The sequence below is a fragment of the Acanthochromis polyacanthus genome, chromosome 21 (genome assembly GCF_021347895.1).
Source record: "Acanthochromis polyacanthus isolate Apoly-LR-REF ecotype Palm Island chromosome 21, KAUST_Apoly_ChrSc, whole genome shotgun sequence".
Classification (NCBI taxonomy): domain Eukaryota; kingdom Metazoa; phylum Chordata; class Actinopteri; family Pomacentridae; genus Acanthochromis; species Acanthochromis polyacanthus.
Window position 1 is genome coordinate 6,641,741 of NC_067133.1, and position 19,854 is coordinate 6,661,594.

Sequence of the window (19,854 nt, forward strand, 5' to 3'; positions counted from 1 at the left end):
GTTTCCAGTTACAAGGCTGCCCTCTATGGAGGAGAAGCTGCAGTTTTAGTGAACAGCAAAAAATAACAGGCCCTGAAAGATTAATGGATGTCTAAGACAGGTTCAGAGTTCTCCATAAAGGTTCAAGAGCGTATCAAGACATCAACGGTAGCCTGGAGACTGGTCCAGTAAATAAACATAGCCTGGTATGTTTTACCGTTTTACATTACAGTTGTAGATATTTGCTCCAAACTAAGCCGCAAGCAAGCAGGCAGTCTTTCTCTGTACAGTGCAGCACAGTAACAAACATTACATACCTTAAAGCATTTCATCTAGCAGCTCACTGACATTGTCTGTTTGTACTGATCTTCCATTGAACAACATACACACTGTACACAACAACGTCGACGCAGAATGCAAATGGTTAAAAATTAAAAGTCTAACTTCCATTGTCCATTTCTTGACCACTGACTTAATCCACAACATAGCCAGGCGTAGCTTTTAAGGACAATGATCAGATAGTGTGACGAGTACACTCACACTGCTTTACCATGCGGCTTTAAATGCGGCTTTTTTCAAATGACACGCTGCCACAGATGACAAGAGAAAGATGCTATTGGGATGCTGGCCTGCCAGTTAATGCTGTATCTAGGCACTCGAATGCCCATGCTCACAGTTTCTCATCTATCATTATCATAAATCGTCTCAGACAGCAGGGTATGACAGACAGCCCGGCACATGATCGCAGACCACACATCACCACCCAAGTCCAGGATCATCACAGCTGAAGGATTTGTGATCAGCTACAGAAACTCCTGATGAAGTCACTGGTGTCCACAAACAGAGAATATCAGCTCAGACTGTGAAGAATCACCCAAGGGAAGCCACTCATATTTGTTGGACGCTAACAAGATGGAGCTAAGTGGGCCCAACACCTGTGCACAGGACTCAAACGTAAAACAATAGGAACGTAGATGTGAAAATAAACTCTAAACAGAAGTGATAACCCTGAACATCAAGATTTAAAAAAAACAGAGCTTCCTCTGTAATTGACAAGACCAAAGTTGTAATAAACCATAGCTTTTCCCCCCCCTGAGTGGTACAGTGGCTCTCAGGATCCACTCAGGCAGATGTAAAGATGAGATATACACATATGAAAAAGAATGTTCCAGCACTGCATGATGTGAATACAACACAGAAACTTCCAAACAGCGACTACCACCGTTTTAAGATGGGCCATGAGGAGCTCTAAAGAAAACTCTATGATATGGAAACATTGTAATATTTATTTTTACGTTAAAGTATTTGTATGTTATGATGCAGTGCTATGCTGCTAATCCATATAGCAGTGCTTGGTATCCCAAATTAAGTCCACAATGGTGGACTACAACTGTTTGTTAGTGGTAAAAACGGAATAATAAAGCAACACTGTGAAAGAATGTGAGCCACTCCGTGTAATTTTATCTGGCTGAAATAATACTTCTATACTTTTACCCAAATAACACTCTTGATACATGGATTTTACATGTAATAGAGTATTTAAACTGATAGATTACTACCACTTCAGCCAGCTGAAACAGATCTGTCATTTCGCTTGTTTACACTGGACACTTTCAATGTACAGCCAGAGGTTTAGAAACTGGGTCTCATGAGGATCGGAGGCTTTGCTGCTGACACAGCTGGATCGACGCAGCAGACCTCAGTGTGTTGATAATGAGAGGGTCTTTGAGGAGGGTATATAAACCCTTTTGTTTAGATAAGAGATGAAGGGATTTTTAGAGGAGGGAACTCAAGTCTTGCCTCCTTTATTTTTTCCCCTCTCGACTACATGCAATTTCAAACCAATTTAATTTTTCTATAGGGCTTTATAGGAGATATAATCCTAAAACAGAAAACGATAAAGCATTAAAGCCCCTACGTGTTGACCAAATTAGATTTGCAGTAAGCCTACTAACCCAGTCAGCTATGTTTTTCTATTTGTTCTTTACTTGCTCCCATTGCCATGGTTGCAGCTGAAGAAGGAAGCTAAACTGTCCTATGTGCTACAAGAACATCTAAGCAGCTCATTTAATAAAAACACTTTTGTAATCGTAGTCAAATCTACAATGCTGTGAAAAGCCGTTCAGTATGTCTTTTATTATTGTATATTTTCTACACTTAAATGTTTCAGATTATCAAACTTATTTTATTATTAGACAGAGATAACCCTGTTTTTAAATTATGGTTTACTGAAGAATTAATGAAAACCTATATCACCCCTATGAAAAAGTAATTGCCCCTCTAAACCTAATGACTGGTTGGGCCACCACTGGCAGCAACAACTGCAGTTAAACATTTGCAATAGCATGCGATCGATCTTTTACATCCATGGAGGAATTTTGGCCCACTCTTCTTTACAGAATAGTTTTAATTTGGCCGTAATAGATGGTTTTCGAGCACAGCAGGCTTAGTCAGCCGTGCCCGTATGAACCTCAGATGAAGGCTATTATGTTCTCCAGCACAGGCAAGCTGTCCAAGAGCACATTCTTAGTTATTGACAGCATTGAGCTAGATGTAGTGCATGCAACATCAATTACTGTCCCTCATATTAAACACAAACACACAGAATTTCCCACTTTGACCACAATGTTACACTTAAATAAATTGATGCTGATAGGTTTGCTTACTGGCCCAGCACCAGACAAACCGGGTTTCAGTCTAAGTGAAGATGTATCTACCATGCTGATGTGTATCTTACACTTGACACTATAAAGCTGAGATTTCCAGAGATGCTGCTTACTAACCGACCATGCTCTCCTGTTATAAATAAAGGCTGTCACACAAGCAGCCAACACAGAGTATCAGATTTTTTTAAAGTGCACTGCTCAAAAGCTCCTCAATTGGAACAACTGAAAACTCTGATTATGTCATCTGAGCAGTAATACTGAGGTAGGGATCTTATTCTTATGAACATTTTGGCCAGGAGTGTGACTGCTTGGATCTGTGGCAGACTGCTGACCTCAGTAAACCAACAGCACCATCTACTGCTGCATTTATGTTACTATTTTGTGGCAGAAACAGCCATAAACAAGCCTGCTCCATTGCCTTCTTCCTTTACCTACTTAGTTTGTTGAAACAGCGTTAGCCAATCTTTTTGGCTTGTGACTCTGCACAATTGAGCAATATAAACTCATGACCCCTCATCTTGGATGTGAGTTCTTACTAGTTTCAACAAACATGCTTTTTTCTTCTCATTTTGTTTCCTTCAAGGGAAACAACATGAGAACCAACCAACCTACCAACCAACCAACCAACCAACCAACCAACCAACCAACCAACCAACCTACCAACCAACCAATCAACCAACCAACCCCAGAACCGTGTAATCACCAAATGTCCAACCACCAGCTACTTCCCATTGAACATCACTCCCTCGTGTGACAGCATGTAATTTTCACAGCACAAACCAGCTTTAAATCTCCAGTACATTTGCTTAGATGCTGCTGATATGCATAAGCACCATCTACAAAATCCATTTGTTGAGGACTTCAATGTTGCAGCTGTTCATTACAATCTAAAACTTCTACAGAGGCTGACAGACTTGCTTTAAAGCTTACTATTTCACTCACATCACTTACTTCTTTTCATGATTTCTTTCTACCTTGTGTACCTTAAATTTACTTATTCTTGCCCTTCATTCTTGTTATATTATTTTCAGTCTATCAATAGACAGAGTGTTTTAACATGATGTTAGCTGGTTTGTTCATTTATTTTGCTTGTTCAATAACCTGTAACAGATGTAATAGGTGTGGTTTCAAACAGTGGATGTGCCATTTTCTGCATGTGTACCGATTTCATTTTCATATTTGGGGTGACACAGTAAGTGTGTGGTCTGGGCCAGATGTAGGACCTGTGAGGCGATTATGCTAGCCAATGCACCACTGTACTCTATTTAAAGGTGAACAATTAATCATAATGACTGAAATCACAATACAACATCTTGTGGCTGCATATTTTTGATAAAGGTAACCTGAAACCTGCAGCCTCTTCAACCTTCTGCAGAAAAGCATGGATAAAGAAGCTTAAAAAATATACCAAAGGCCTCTGATTGCTATGAAATATTAATTAAAAAGAAATTATCATTATGTCAAGGATAAAAAGCAGCATTGCTATGTAGCTGCAGCTGATTAGAAGAGGTTCGCCCTGGATTATTCTACCAATGCTTTTCCCTGCCTGTAGACATTTTATAAGTAGATTTATTCTGATTTAAGCTGCAAATATGCTGGCCTTTGAATTCTCCAAAGTAAAGTCAGGAGGGATGAGGACATTGTATTAATGTTAGCAATTTTAAATAGTGTGTACTCTTGACCTTTCTTCTACTAAGCCAACATTATTTTTCAGTCCACCCCGCAGAATTTACAAGGACAGGTTCCACCAAATGAAAGAAATAGACAACCAACAGGCACTCATGTGAAGCTGAGGTTTGTTGATTATGGAAGGTATAAAGACGTATCTAAATATTTCAGCTCTAATAAATGAACAAAGTAAAAACAATTTATTCCAGTTCTTTGAGCATGTTTGAAGAGTGGAGTTAAATAATGGACATAATAAGCTAAAAGCAGCCGGACAAATACAGGATATTGTCAGGGCCCTCTCCTCACCCCTTTCCTACCTGGCATCCCAAATATCCCATCTTATCTGTCTCCCCGTTTTTACTCCCCCTCTTTTACTCTCCTCTCCCTCTCCCTCTCTTTCTCTCCTCTCCCTCTGCTCTCTCCTCAGTGCTGCACCTGAGTGGAGTGTGGCCTCACAGCTGCCTCCACTGAGGTGATTAGTCTCTCCCCGAGACTCGGACGGCTGCACCTCATTACTGTGATTACTCCTACTGCAATAAAGACCGGCTGAACCTTCCTCACCCTGCCAGATTGTTGAACTCGACTGAACAGTCAGTCGCTCTCTCGCCATTCCAGTGTTCCTTGTGAAATTTAATGTTTCTAGCATATGTTCTCTGTTTCCCTGCCTAGAAGCCAGCTGTCCGGGTTCTCTCCTGCTCTGCTTCCCTGAGATCCCCTCGGAACCTATTCGGCACCCTTCCTTCCCTCCTGGACCCCCTACTCTGCCTGTTTTTCCCTTCCTAGATTCCCCACTCGGGTTCGTCCCCGGATCCTCTGGCCATTCCGGCTTCGACCCGTCTCTGGCTCTGCATCGGCTCCTCCCGGCTCCCCTCCCGGATTGCTCTGCTACTCTCCGGTTTAGACCCACCACTGGCCCCCATCGGCTCCTCTTCCCCGCCGGCGTTCCTCCCTGGTGTCTCCTACGGGACCACGAGACGTCAGCTGCCGACTGGCCCATTCTCCACCATGGCCCCCCGGATCGTCAGCGTCAGACGTCTCCCACACCTCCTGCATCCGCCTCGCCCCCGGCTCCCCGTCCTCGTCTGCCTCCGGCCGCCAGGGATCCATCCACCACCTCCCGCCGCACTCTGGTCCCCCCCAGGACCCACGGCGACCGCCGATCCCCGGCTCCGGAGCCCCCCGACCCACATCCACTCAGTCTTCACCCTTGCGCAGGCAAGCCCCATTACTCTCACCCACCTCCATTTTCCATCTCCCGAGCAATAAAAACATTAATTCATCCAGCCTTGGTAGTGTGCTCTCTGCTCGAGTCCGCCCTTCTCGAATCGTGACAGATATGAAGAGAACTGGTCAAAATCCTGAACAAATTGCTGAAATTGTCAGGCTGGTCTTCCAAGATGCAGCATCAGTTGTCATCCTCTATGGTATACAATACTGGATAAAGCCATCAACAGTGGTCTATGTTTCTTGGATCGGTACATTTGTGTTATTGTCTGAATCTGACAGCGGAGTAAAAATATTCGTAGCACCGCATTACCGCTCCTACTGAAGAGGTAAACATATAACTTCATACAAAACAAGTCAAAGACGTCAATTTTAAAGTGCCACATGGAGCCAAAATGGACACATGAATGAGGACTACTTTAATTACTTTATCTAGCCTTTAGTTGCATGAAAGTCATTGAACTCATCCCTGCTAATTACAACTCTTGCAGAAACCAGGCAGCCTGCATGCATCTTCTCACCTGAAATAAAGAAACAGATAGGTATCTGAGACCTCTGACATTCCTGAACAGACCCAGCAAAACAGTCATCTAAGTAAAGAAACATCAATAAGTTGAGCGAAAGAGACGGAGGAAAAAATCAACAAACAAACTTCCCTAGGGAAAAGACAGTCAGCACTCTGTTTTGGAATCTCCATCTGTTGTGGAGAGAAAATCAATCCCAAAGAAATCCCTCACAGCAAGTCAATTATCACCACGGGGAGTGGTGACGAGGGTAGTCGATAGCAGGTGAATCGGAATTCCATTACTGCACATTGATTTCACCTGACAAGGAAGAACGAAGCTGATTCTCACTGTGTCTGTTAAGAGTCTGCAAAAAAAATAAACAGCTAGAGGGGTAGAAAATAGAGGACAGAGTCAAGAAGCATCGTAACACATTTCCATCCAACAGTGTTTGATTTTAAAACACACTTAGCCATAAAAGGCCACCATTTTCAGTTCAGTTGTAGCTCCTTTCCTGAAGATGTGTGGTGGTTCTTGAAGCACTGACACCAGCCTCAGTCCTCTCCTTGTAAAGATCTTCTGAATTTGATCAACTTTTCCTCTCAAGGGTTCGGTCATTCCTGTTACTTATGCCCCTTTTCCTACTACACTTTTGCCTTCCAGTCAACTTTCCATTACTATTCCACAATAAACACTCTGCCAACAGCCAGCCTTTTCAGCAACGACCTTCTGTGGACACTCTCTTTGAGGAGGGTGTCAATGATTGTCTTCTGGACTACTTTCAAGTTAGGAGTCTTTACCATAATTGTGTTTGCATATACTCAACAAGACCGAAGGATGCACAGTATTTATGCTCGTGGGATGATAATGTACGGATTCAAATATTTAAATATATTGAGATGCTTTGTTGTAGGCCATAATCATCAAAATTAAAATGCTTGAAACATTTTACTTTTTGTGTAATCTTATATACTCAGGTTGTAAATACAGTTTTACCTGGTACTTACAAAATGTGCCAAGGAAGAGGCCGAAAATGAAAGCTAACTGAAGTCAAGCGCCTCAAGATTTGAAGCACTGGAGACAGAAGGAAGACCACTGGTGATCTTCAGGAAGAAATGAAAGTTTCTAGATCATAATCTGAGAAAGACAGATTTCTGTAATACTAACACTGTAGCTGCTGAAGCATCTTTTGAAGCAAACAGAGAGTCGCCAGGACTGTAGGAATAACATCCCTTGAGAGAAATGGTTATCTAAAAGAAGCCATTTCAAACTGGGGCACACACACCTTTAAACAAGACAACCCAAACCATGCAGATAAGAAGCTTTAGGTCAGCCCTTTGAATGTCCTTTGGCGACTCCAGCCAAAGCCCAAAATGAACCCAGCAGATAATCTGGCAAACTAAAAGACCAATTATCCTAATGCTATCTGGCAGATGATCAGAGGATCAGAATTGGTGGGAATGTGTGTTTGCAGGTGTGCACAGCTGGTAAAGACAAACCACAGACAAAAATTCATAATTTTTTTTTTTTAAACACCATCCTACACATTGGTGAATGCCACTGATCATTGCTTAATGTGTTTGCTCTTTCCCACAGCGGATTCTGGTCATTCACACATTTTTATAGCTCTGGCAAAAGCCACGACTACTATTCTGTCAGTATAGATTTACTTTGGAGGTGCCGCTAATGTCTTCTCAATAGCATTTGATGCACAAAATCTTGTCGAAGTGGAAATAAATATGAGCGTGTCAAGTTTGGGCTTTCCCACAAGCCTTATTCTCTAAGATTCCTTGCTTTTAAACAGTTTTACTGAATCTACTTTCTTGTGAAGTGTTGGAACTATGGATGGCGTGCCTCAGTGTGTGTTTTGTGCTGTTTCAGTAGTTTCCCGTTTCACAGAATTTCTTCCACAGCCTGTTTAGAATTCCCTTCAGGAGAAGAAAGGTCTGTTTGGGAATGTCTCATTGCCAGTACTGGAGAAAATCCAAGATGGCGCCGATAGCATGTCCATAAAGCCAGATGTGAAATTCTTTTTCCATGTGCCCATGTCCACAGACTCTTTGCAGACATCTGTGTGGAGCACAAATTGAGAAACCGTGAAGAATCCAGTGACTGTTGTGTATATGTCACAGTAGAGATGGCAATTGACATATATAAAGCATTCCACATCCTTTAATCGTTTTCGTGTTTCTCAGCTCAACATTTTAACCCTCCTGTTGTCCTCATTTATGAGCACCAAAAGATATTGTTTCTTGTCTGAAAAAAAATCCAAAAATGCAGCAAAAAAAATTCCCCAAATTCCAGAAAATTTGCAATAACCTTCAGGAAGAAAACTCCAAAGATTCCTTAAAAGTTTCCCTTAAAAGCTTTTTTTTTTTTTAAATCCCCCAAATTTGGAAAGAAAATTCTTGTAAATGTTTTCAAAATATGAGTAAAATCTTCCAAAAAATTCTAGAAATATCTAAAGTGATTCCATATATATCAGTAAAATTTCTATTTCCTTTAAGAACATTCACACAAAAAAATCAACCAAAATCCAGCGAATTTCGCTGGATTTTGGTTGATTTTTGTGTGTGAATGTTCTTAAAGAAACATTTTTAACATTTCTTTTTTCCACCAAAAAATTCCCCAAAACGTTGAAAATGTGGACATCAGAAGTTTCCCTGTGAAATTTATTTTTTTTTTTCCCACATTTTCAAATTTTAAAAGAAGTCAATTTTGACCCGCAGGACGACACGAGGGTTAAACAAAGGAACTATTCTCTGCTCATGTTTATTTGCCAAACCACAGCAGCTGCGAGGACAGAACGAGTGAGATCTTCTAAATATATTAGTAACACCGCCACCCTCGGCTGCAGCGCTGTGTTCCGTGATTACATTCATTCAGTGGCGACCTTGAATTAACGGCGCGGGAAGAACGCATAATAACAGAGTGTCCCAGATAAAGAGATGAAAGATGCTAAGGCCAGGTGACTTAATGAGAGCGTGTTGTTTTCCTCTGTCACGGCATGGCTAAAGTGATGCTTGTTGCCGCCAGAGGACTGAATTCCACACAATAGGATCAGAGCAAACGGCCTAGCAGAGCGCATCCAGTCACACCTGTCACTGCCCGTGGCCAGATTCACAATAAGAAACCAAGTCAAGGACGTCAAACAAGCAAACAATGGGTGCTATCTGTAAACTTTTAGAGGAAGGTTGACGATATTCAGAATCCCCAAAGTCAGACAATTTAACAAGAAACTGCAGCATGTATGAGCAAAACTTCAATGAATGTCTGCTGAATTGCAAATATTTTACTGTCAGTTGTGGATTTTGTTGCCTTTCCAAGCATTTCACATCATGGAGTCAGTCTGGGATCACATGAAGACACTGAAGTTTACTGAAACATAAAACCTGTCACGGCAATCGTATCACTGAGAGTATTCTCACTTAGTGCTTTAAAATCTTTGCACAGGAACATAATCTAAATATTAACCGATTCATTTTCTTGATGGCATCACCCTGTGAGTCCGTCTGAAGAAATAAATGCTGTGGCATTGCAGAAGCTTATCGAAAAGATCCCAGAGCGAGTGAATACCATACTCAAAGCTAACGGCAGTCCAATGAAATACCGGGCTTTGCAAAAGTTCTGTTACACTCGGTTTCATGATCTTTAGAGACGTTTACATGTCGGAGTGAAAAATTCCGTTAAACAAACTGAAAGTTCTACCTTATAGGCAGGTGTCATTAATACAAATTTGTTCTCCGGTGAAGTTGTATCAAGATGGAAGTCAAAAGAGTTGAGATATCTGCTCTCCTTTGTGCTGGCCACAACAAGTCTGACAGAGCCAAACAGCTGACCGTCCACTGAGTCGCGGAGAGACTCAAGAATGGTGAAGATCTTTCAGGGCTTCACCAGCACGAAGGAGAGCAGATATCTCAAATCACGATGTTTTTGTGACATTTGGATGACATATTAAAATGAACTACTAAACTGAGTGGAAATTGCTGCAACGGGTCATTAAAACTGCAGAGTGGCTTTCTTGTTGTAGTTTTGTTGTTCCTAACTATTGTGCATCGATTCAACAGGAGATCAGGGACTCTCGGCAGCTGGCTACAGCATCTTCTGATAGCGCATTCCACTCAGCAGCCTCTTATCTTACGAGCACCTTCAAAAAGTAATCTATCCACACATTTCTCAATCGGTAGATAGCTGTTTTCCTTGTAAGGTGCTCTGTTTAATCCCTCCTCTCTCTCAGACCTGAACAAGGAATATGCTTTACTAACATGTTCCTCATCCATCCTTGCTTTCCATGTGGCTCAATCCCATTATCTATTGTCCAGTCAATCACCAATAAAGCTTAAAAAGTCAACTCTGCCTTTTCTGTATTTGGGTCTGTTCCAGAAAACCTTTTCAATCTGACAGAGGGGATTTCCCATTTGAGATAAAGTGAGCTAAATTTCATTCCTGCTTTTACTGACTGCTGAATAAAAATCGTCCCATAGCACGCATATCCACGTGTAGTCACAAGCAGGGACCTTCTTCCGTCATATCGGAGGTGAGCAACTCCGCTAGCCTGGTATTTTAACTTGAACACAGGACGGTTTTGGCCTCATGGTTCTGTGTAGCCTGAGAATCAAGTGCCAAAAGCAAAACTTTGAAACAGAAGTGGAAACAACAGAGACAGAAAAAGAAACAAGGCGTGTTTGTGTCCACCAGTGCACCACGTCTCTCTGTTTTAACATCTTGTTTAACATCTGCTGCTCCACGTATCTCTGCTCAGGAGGCAGAAGCTTGCAAACAATCGCAAAAGACAATTGAAATCAACAGAAATTACTTACCCCGCATGCTTCTCTTTTGCCTGAACTTTGACTACATAACTGCCTTATGTCACTATACCCTTCATACTTTCATATCACATGCCTTGCATTGCTGAAAAATGACCACAAAAGTAAATGATTTTCTTATAACTTGATAATTTTACTTAAAACTAAGCATCTTTAATAATTCTCATACTTGCATTGTGACCTCTGATCTGAGTTTTAACCAACACTAACCACAGCACATGATATGAACGCTAAGCTATTATGAAGCACATATACTGATGGCAAACAGCAAATCAGTGATTTTTTTTTTTTTTTGTGAAGGAGGATTATTTGGTAACTGTGGTAAAAACTAAAATTGGAGATAGCATGTGAGTTTGTGCTTTTTTTTTTGATAGATCAGGAAGTGAAAATCTGTTCAGATGTATGTTTTTTGTGTTTGTTGCCCTACTCTATGTACTCATATCTTAAGTAAAAGCAGAATATATTGAGAACTATAGCTTTTAGTATGGGTAACTCTAGATAAAATCCCAGTTTCAGAATCAGCTGATTTTTTGTACAATCACTTAATTAATTTAATGAAGCCATAGTAGTTGTTTTTCTTCATACAATGATTATTTTTAGAGTTATACATCCTTGAAGCACATTCACACTACTTTTCAAAGCATTTTTGAGCCCTAATAAATTCATAAGTACAGAAGATAGATACTTTCCACTTTCTGATGTATAAAAGAAAATGCACATCTTCGGTAGTGGGAATTACGAGGCCAGCCAGCTTCTCTATTTCGGATGGGGCTGAAGAACACATCTGAGCTCTGTAAATTAATTTTATATCCTCTCCAGGTGTCACAATCTTAAGACAAAATCTCGCTTTTGTTCAGCACAATTTATCAGTGCCTGTGCCTCTGTTTTGCGAGAGTTTCCCAGTAGTTTTCTCACTTGCAGCTTTGCTTCAAGTGGTCTATGTTGTGGGTGTTTTCACTAGTGTTCCTGGTCTTCATTACTTACTGATCGGATACTGTTCCTAGCATACTCCCCAGATATATTGGAAAAAATACTGTTTTCATGAGCACTGAGTCTCCTCATGATTTGTATCTGCACTTGGTTTCGGAACTAAACTGTGACAGGATTTTTTCTAGTACCAATTTTGGGCATTAAAGTAATGAGATATATCATAGTTGGTACCACAGTGGGGTAGTGGTTAGCACTTTTGCCTTGCAGCAAGAAGATCCCCGGTTCAAATCCCAGAGTGGGCCTGGAATCTTCTTGGGTTTTCTCCGGGTACTCCGGCTTTCTCCCACAGTCCAAAAATATGCTGAGGTTAATTGATGACTCTAAATTGTCCGCAGGTGTGAATGTGTGTCTGTATATGTAGCCCTGTGACAGACTGGCGACCTGTCCAGGGTGTCCCCTACCGTCGCCCGAGTCAGCTGGGAAAGCTGTAGCACCCCCCGCGACCCTAGTGAGGATAAAGCGGTGTATCGAGAATGGAATGGATATATCATAGTTTCAACAGCTAAATTGCACCAGTTTAATGTATCTGGCATTGAAAGAATGTTATCTATGTTCTTTAAAATGTCTATTTTGGGTAACATTTTGAGGGTCATAATTACCATGATTGAAAGGCGTTTGGTGAAAACATGTTATATAACATGAAATGTCTCATTTTTACCTTCATTTTGATACCTGGCTTATCTTTTAGCCATAACTCCTGTTGTGTCAAAATCTTTCTAATATAGACAAGGACCGACCTGAATGTTTTTCAAGGATCTGCAAGTCAGAAAATATTCAGAGTATGAAAGTAACATTTTCACTGGATTCACTGAATATGATAATGTTATTGTACGAAAAAATCAACTTATTCTGAAGGGGATTAGAGGGGAGGCACTGATTGATTTTTCATGGGCTGATCCATATTCATGCCATGTGACGTCCAGTTGTAGTTTAGACCGCAGTAAGAATGCTTCTAACTCATTTTTTTCTTCTTGAAAAGTGAATGTTTCAGTGCATTGCAGCCTGATCTGGTGCTACTCACGGGAATGTGATGATATTCGATGACATCAACAAATTAGCGGCTCAGCACTGATTTGTAACGAGTCAGTGTGCATGATAATCTTTTTTCAACACGTGTGAAAACGTCCCGTGATGAGTCATGACTCAACAGATAGCAGATGACAACATGACACCACAAATACGAGACTGCAGATCCAGCAGAAGTGTCACCATCAGCAAACTGTACCGTAAATTTGTCCTCATGCTGCCAGAGAGCACAAGCCATTCAAAGGAATCAAAAACATGCTCCAAATAAGAGGTAATATGGGTTCATTTATTATTTCTTGGATTTTTTATGTTGTTTCATTTGCTTTACTTTGAGCTATTAATCTGAGCTTTCAATCTGAGTGACCGATATGTACCGACATGGTAATCAATATGTCCAATACATCATTAACCCTGCTGTTGTCCTCATTTACAGGCACCAAAAAATATAGCTTCCTTGTCTGAAAAAAATCCAAAAATTCAGCAAAAAATTCCCCAAATTTCTGAATATTTGCATAACTGCCATGGAAGAAAATTCCAGTAATTTATTAAAAGTTTAATCTTTAAAAATCCCCCAAATGTGGCAAGAAAATTCTTGTAAATATTTTCAAAAATGAGTAAAAATCTTCCAAAAAGTCCAAAACATATCTATAGTGATTACATATATATATCAGTAAAACTTCTAATATTTTCTTTAAGAACATTCACATAAAAATCTACCAAAATCCAGCAAATTTGCTGGATTTTGGTTGATTTTTTTGTGAATGTTCTTAAGAAAAAATTTTAACGTTTCTTTTTTCCACCAAAAAATGTTCGAAGATTTCCTAAAAATGCTGAAAATATGGGGAAATTTTGACCCGCAGGACAACACGAGGGTTAAAACCATCAGATACAAACCAGGACAGACACTAACAACTTCCATTCCACCAAAGCACTTCCTTACCCAAGATCTCAATATGAATGAATGATGCAGAGTTTAAGAGACAAACTTTACAAATGTCACTCTTTCTTAAATACAGATCATCCATCTACACATGAAGCATAAAGTGTTTGCCACAATATCCCAAACACTCTCGATCCCGAAGTTGGGTTTCACATTACTTTGACCCAAACAAATGCCAGCTAAACTGAACTCTCTCCTTGAAGCCATTTAAAGATGCAGTTTCTCTAAAGATCACAGAGCCCCTGAGTCACACCTACCTGGTCTTAATGGTGGGGTTCATCCTGAGAGGAAACAGGCCGAGGTCTACGTCGTTGCAGTCGGGATTAAACTCTAAGGCTCCCGAGACGTAAATCAGAAAGTAGTCCCAGAGCTCGGGTAATTTCTTGGAGGAGAGGATCATGAGGGAAACCTTAGGTGGGGTTGTGTTTGTAGGAGAGAGGCGGCTGGCAAAAGACGGGTGTCATGAAGAGAGGGGGGCACCCAGCAGTGTTGTATCAACTCCCTTCAGCTTGCCTTTAGTCATCCTGGATGACCCAGCCTCAACAGTCCACTCAGCACCTTACATTTAGCTGACAGACTCCTCCTCTCAGGACACAAAACGAGAACAATATGAACTGACCCTCTCCATGCTGCCCTATTTGTCCATTAATCCCATTCTATGTTATTTATCTGTTTTTAAATTAGGCTACTACTGCTCTTTGTTATGCCTATTGGACATTAGTTTTTTCATTGCTTTTGTCAGTTTTTGTCCTTTGCTAGCTCATATTCCCACCTTGACTATATTATAGCCTAAATATTAAGTAAAATTAAAATACTTCTGTCTGACCCAAACTACACAAACATACTGGTATGAAAGTTGACAAGTAATCAGCTGTTGCACCACATGGGCTGTCAATAGGGTATGATTAAAACAATAGTAAGAATAAATTACTGAGTGTCTAAATACTGCCTAATTTTACCCACATGATTTAAAATGCTACTGAATAAAACCTTAAGCTTTCCTATTGTTTTTAAATACATTACCTGATGGCACATATGATGTTGGGGGATCGTTACTGCTAATTGTTAGTTATTATATAGATTTTTGCTCCTACTGTTTTCTCCTTTGATTTTGCAACTTCATCTGCAGTGGAAACTAAAGCAAAAAAAAAAAATCCAACTTTGGCAATGAAAGAGATCAAAATCAACAGTGAAACTCCCCTCAGCTGTACCTGCAGGACACCAATACAAAACTTCATAGGAAAATAGTTTAAGTTTAAAAACAACATCACGCAACTGTTTGGCACTTTACAAAGAGTCCAAGATGACACTGACATTTCTTACCAAATCAACTTTGTACTAATTATATGTTTTTATAGCTTTGGTTGTGACAGGATCGTGAGAGTCAGGCGGAGAAACTCCTGATCAGGCCACGTTTAATGAAGCTGTAATTCGCCTGATCCGTGCTGGACTTCTGTATCTCATCTCTCTGTACCTGAGCCATCCGCCGGGGCTAAACTCAAACTTGTTCACTCTGTTCCCACGTACCAGTAAATGAGCGACAGTCCGTCGAATCGCTCGAGCTCTCTCCCCCGCTGTTTCAGCAGAGACATTATCCGAGTGAGGTCCTGGTTGTGGAGCCGCTCCCGCTGCTGTCTCAGGGTCCGGAGCGGAGGCAGAGCGCCTGATCCCGGAGCCGCATCCCTCCGCCCGCTGCCCTCAGGAGCTGCGCTGACCGCGTGGATGTGTCAGCACTCATCCCCCTTCAAATCAATGAGACGGACATTGCTGTGTGATTCTAATCTCACCGACAGGAGAGCTTTTTTTCCTCTCTCCCTCCTGCTGACTGACACTAGCCTCTGAGGTTCAGTGCGTCTGTGCGCACAGCAGGAGGATCCAGTCTGAGTACAACGAGTCCACACCGGAGATCTGCTCCTGGATCAGCTGTTCTGCATAGAAACAGTGGGATTGGTATCCATAGGAATATTCAAGGATTCAAGGATATTTACTGTAATTGCGTTTCTGCAACGAAACTTTGGTGGCACTTTCAAAAGAAAACAAGAACAACATAGTGTAAAAAACTTCAAACAACTATATAAAACATGTATTATATATATATTTCTATATATATACAAGTAAATAGTATTTTAAAGTGTAAAGTGTAGTAGTGCAATGAGGTGCAAATCCCAGCAGCCACCTATTCAACTATGTACAGTCAAGCCCGAAATTGTTCATACTCCTTGCAAATTTTGACCTAAAGTTACTTTTACTCAACCAGCAAGTTTGTTTTTGATTGGAAATGACACAGGCATTTCCCAAAAGATAATAAGATAATGTACAAGAGCCATAACTGTGGAAAAAAAAAAATTCTAAGCTGTAATTTGCATTTAAAAGTAACTTTAAGTTAAAATTTGGTAGGGGTATGAGGGTATGTTTTTTAGAATGGGACAGTTTGTATTAATGAGCATTTCCATATAAATACTACACTGTAAAAATGTTTTCGTACATTTTATGGTGACAAATTGTCAAACCATGACGGTAAAAATCTGTAAACTCTAAAACAGTTTGATACAGTTTACATGAATCCCCGTAAGTGATATTATGTGACTGAAAAATTCTGGACTTTACAGTTACAAAATATATTCAGAATAACATGAAATATCACCACTTTGAATTGTTACAATTGCATGTCTCATCGTCCATTTCTTCTTATGAAATAAATTCAGAATAATATTAAACATCATCACTTTGGATTCTTACAATTACATGTCTCATAGTCCACTTTTCCGTTCCATTTCCATCATCTTACTGTTCACTAGCATTTGTGTTGGAACTTTGTGTGCTGACATCCCTTAATACGGCCTGACGAGGTCGAGTTAGTACATTCTTTCTCCCATATGCCTTCATTAAGGTGTCTGTGCTCCAATCCTTCTATTACCTTAATCCTGTGGTGGAGCGCTGAGGTTAACAAGCCTCAGGCTAAACCACTGCTCTGACTCACTGACTTGTAATAGCTGCAGATAGGATTGGGGACAAGCAGCTATGATCTTGCATCTGCTAGTATAGTTGCACGAGACTAATTAATCCAGTCAAATCCAAGTCCAAATCTGACCTCCTCAACCACTGATCACTACTATAAATCCTATAATTATAATAGACCTTGCCAACACACAGCCTTGCCGATTATAGGGGATCACTGACTTCTGTTAGTCAGTTTGCTGCAAGTCTCACTTAATGCTGCTGCTGTTTTTACAATGTATGCATTAAGTCTTATGGTGATATCGTGTATGCAGCATCTCTCTCCACTGATGAACACTCATCATCTGATAAGATATTTTGACATTAGCTATATTCTGAAAAAAGAAAGTAAGGGAATTATATGAAAGATATTGTTCCTGTATTGCGTATAGCAAATTTAGGGGCGCTACCCTATTTGATGCATAGGCACAATTCACAATATATGCCATCTTATAGCACTTCACATGCTACAGTGATATCCTTACACATTTTAAAAACAAAACACCCAACAAATCCATTTACTTCAGTCCCTGGGTGGGGATAGCAGGAGAGCAGACATAGAACAGACAAACAATACAGAAGAGAACAACAGCTGGGTCTGTTGTTTCCTTGATTCTTTGGATGTGATTTGCAGCAAACATGTGAAACCTTCGGACTTCATTTTCAATGCAGCCCAAGACTATGTGAGAATCTGTCCAGAAATATTCTTGATTGATTTTGAGCTCCGGTTCCTCCTTTAACATACTGCTAACTGCTGATGAGACCACTGCAGCTGGTAACTCTAGTCTAGGTATTGTTACAACTTTGGTGGGTGCTACCTTCAACGTGCTACCTTCAACTTACCAGTGACTAAGGACCAGTCTGTCACCACTTAGATACAGAACCATTAGCCATATCTCCGGCTATTTGTATCCGAAAAGTCATGTTGTTCAAACCTTTGGACCTTCCCTTGGCTTTCAGGAGCAAAGCACACTGGGATCTGAAATTTCACAAACATACAGTGGGTACGGAAAGTATTCAGACCCCTTGAAATTTTTCACTCTCTGTGTCATTGCAGCCATTTGCCAAAATCAAAAAAGTTCATTTTATTTCTCATTAATGTACACTCAGCACCCCATCTTGACATAAAAAAACAGAAAGGTAGACATTTTTGCAAATGTATTAGGAAAGAAAAACTGAAATATCACATGGTCATAAGTATTCAGACCCTGTGCTCAGTATTGAGTAGAAGCACCCTTTTCAGCTAGTACAGCCATGAGTCTTCTTGGGAATGACACAACAAGTTTTTCACACCTGGATTTGGGGATCCTCGTCCATTCTTCCTTGCAGATCCTCTCCAGTTCTGTCAGGTTGGATGGTGAACGTTGGTGGACAGCCATTTTGAGGTCTCTCCAGAGATGCTCAATTGGGTTTAGGTCAGGGCTCTGGCTGGGCCAGTCAAGAACGGTCACAGAGTTGTTCTGAAGCCACTCCTTTGTTATTTTAGCTGTGTGCTTAGGGTCATTGTCCTGTTGAAAGGTGAACCTTCGGCCCAGGCTGAGGTCCTGAGCACTCTGGAAGAGGTTTTCCTCCAGGATATCTCTGTACTTGGCCGCATTCATCCTTCCTTCAATTACAATCAGTCGTCCTGTCCCTGCAGCTGAAAAACACCCCCACAACATGATGCTCCCACCACCATGTTTCACTGTAGGGATAGATATTTAGTAGTTTAGACCCAAATATACGTCATGTCCATTCCAGTGGATGCAGGGTCTGAAGGGGTTAAGTGTTGTGTTGGGAGTCTGGGTGTAATCAGCACAGACTGTCAGCTGGTAATGGAGCGCCATCCTCTGGACGTTATTAGAACTTGATAACTCCACAACTGTCTCCACAGGATCCGTCAGTTCCTCTCTTCACATGTGAATGACCCTGCGTCATGGGATGTTTGGAGCTGCCAGCAGTTTATTAACATAAAATAGACTTGACTACAACTTTCTGCAAATGAAGCCAGGGGAAGTTAGGGCCTTTGTAAAATTTTCGTAAGACCTCTAAACTTGTTCGAACTAAAATAAGGACATTGTACTCCTCTAGGATGTGGAAACAGGCAGGAAAAATCCTCTCAGACCCCTGTCACCCAGTTCACCACCTCTTTGACCGCTGCATGAGATGCCATTTTCACACATGGATTGTCCTCCCCAGAGGTCAGACCTCAGGAACATTGAGAATCTTTGGGATGTTCTGGAGAAGACTTTGCATATGTGTGGGTGTGTGTCAGTGAAAACGCTGGCCTGATGGTGGTGCTACAGGTAATGTTAGAAGTCAGCAACATCAGAAGGAGTCATTCTGTGGTAAACAATAACGTCCAAAGACCACATTTAAGGGGAATCTAGCAGTCATTTGGGTCTTATTGGGCAACATGTTAATGCCAGCCTGATAGTGCAGTCTAATAGCCACTGTAACTTATTGATGTTGTGACTGCGCCTGGAGTTTTGGTGTGTAGCAGCAGCAGCAGTGTGGAAATAAATGGCTGATTTTGGTGGAAAAGAAGATAATTTGTCACTCTATTTGAACAGATGGTGCTGGTAACTTATATTGGAACATGCACTGAGTTTTCATCCCTTTTGTATGTCTAGCCATCCATTTTTATTCATAAAAAGTCTGGATCCAGCCAAACAGGTTTACACAAGCAGGTATAAATACACACACACACCGCTGCTATGACATACCAGTGCAAGGTGTGACTGTCAGGTTTCAGGTGTAAAGAAAGAAGAGGGATGGGTTGTCAAGTAATGCTGTTGTTCTCATTTCTGTTTTGTCTCAATAGCCGAGATGTGTGATTAAACTGGGATTCACCAGATCTTCATCGTGACCTTCTGAGCGCAGCTTTTCCGTAGCTTTCGTACAGCTACTCTGCACAGCTACTCTGTGCGCCACAGACAGAGCTGACTCTTTCTATCTGTTTGTATGGTATTGATTTGGCCACAGACTGTGACCGACCAGAGGTGGCTCAGTGCGGCTTAGCAGTCTGGACAGACAGAGCAGCAATTTCCTATCAG

General features: G+C 41.0%; 1 protein-coding gene across 1 annotated transcript in view; it reads right to left on the minus strand.

Moving 5' to 3' along the window:
* The window catches only part of si:dkeyp-72e1.9 (syntaxin-binding protein 4), a 75,340-nt gene extending 59,653 nt beyond the window's left edge, over window positions 1-15,687 (minus strand). Inside the window, exon 1 of the mRNA XM_051941162.1 lies at window positions 15,350-15,687. Coding sequence (XP_051797122.1) covers window positions 15,350-15,414 — 65 coding nt within the window. The 5' untranslated portion in view covers window positions 15,415-15,687. The remainder of the gene's footprint in view (window positions 1-15,349) is intronic.
* Window positions 15,688-19,854: the final 4,167 nt, after the last annotated feature.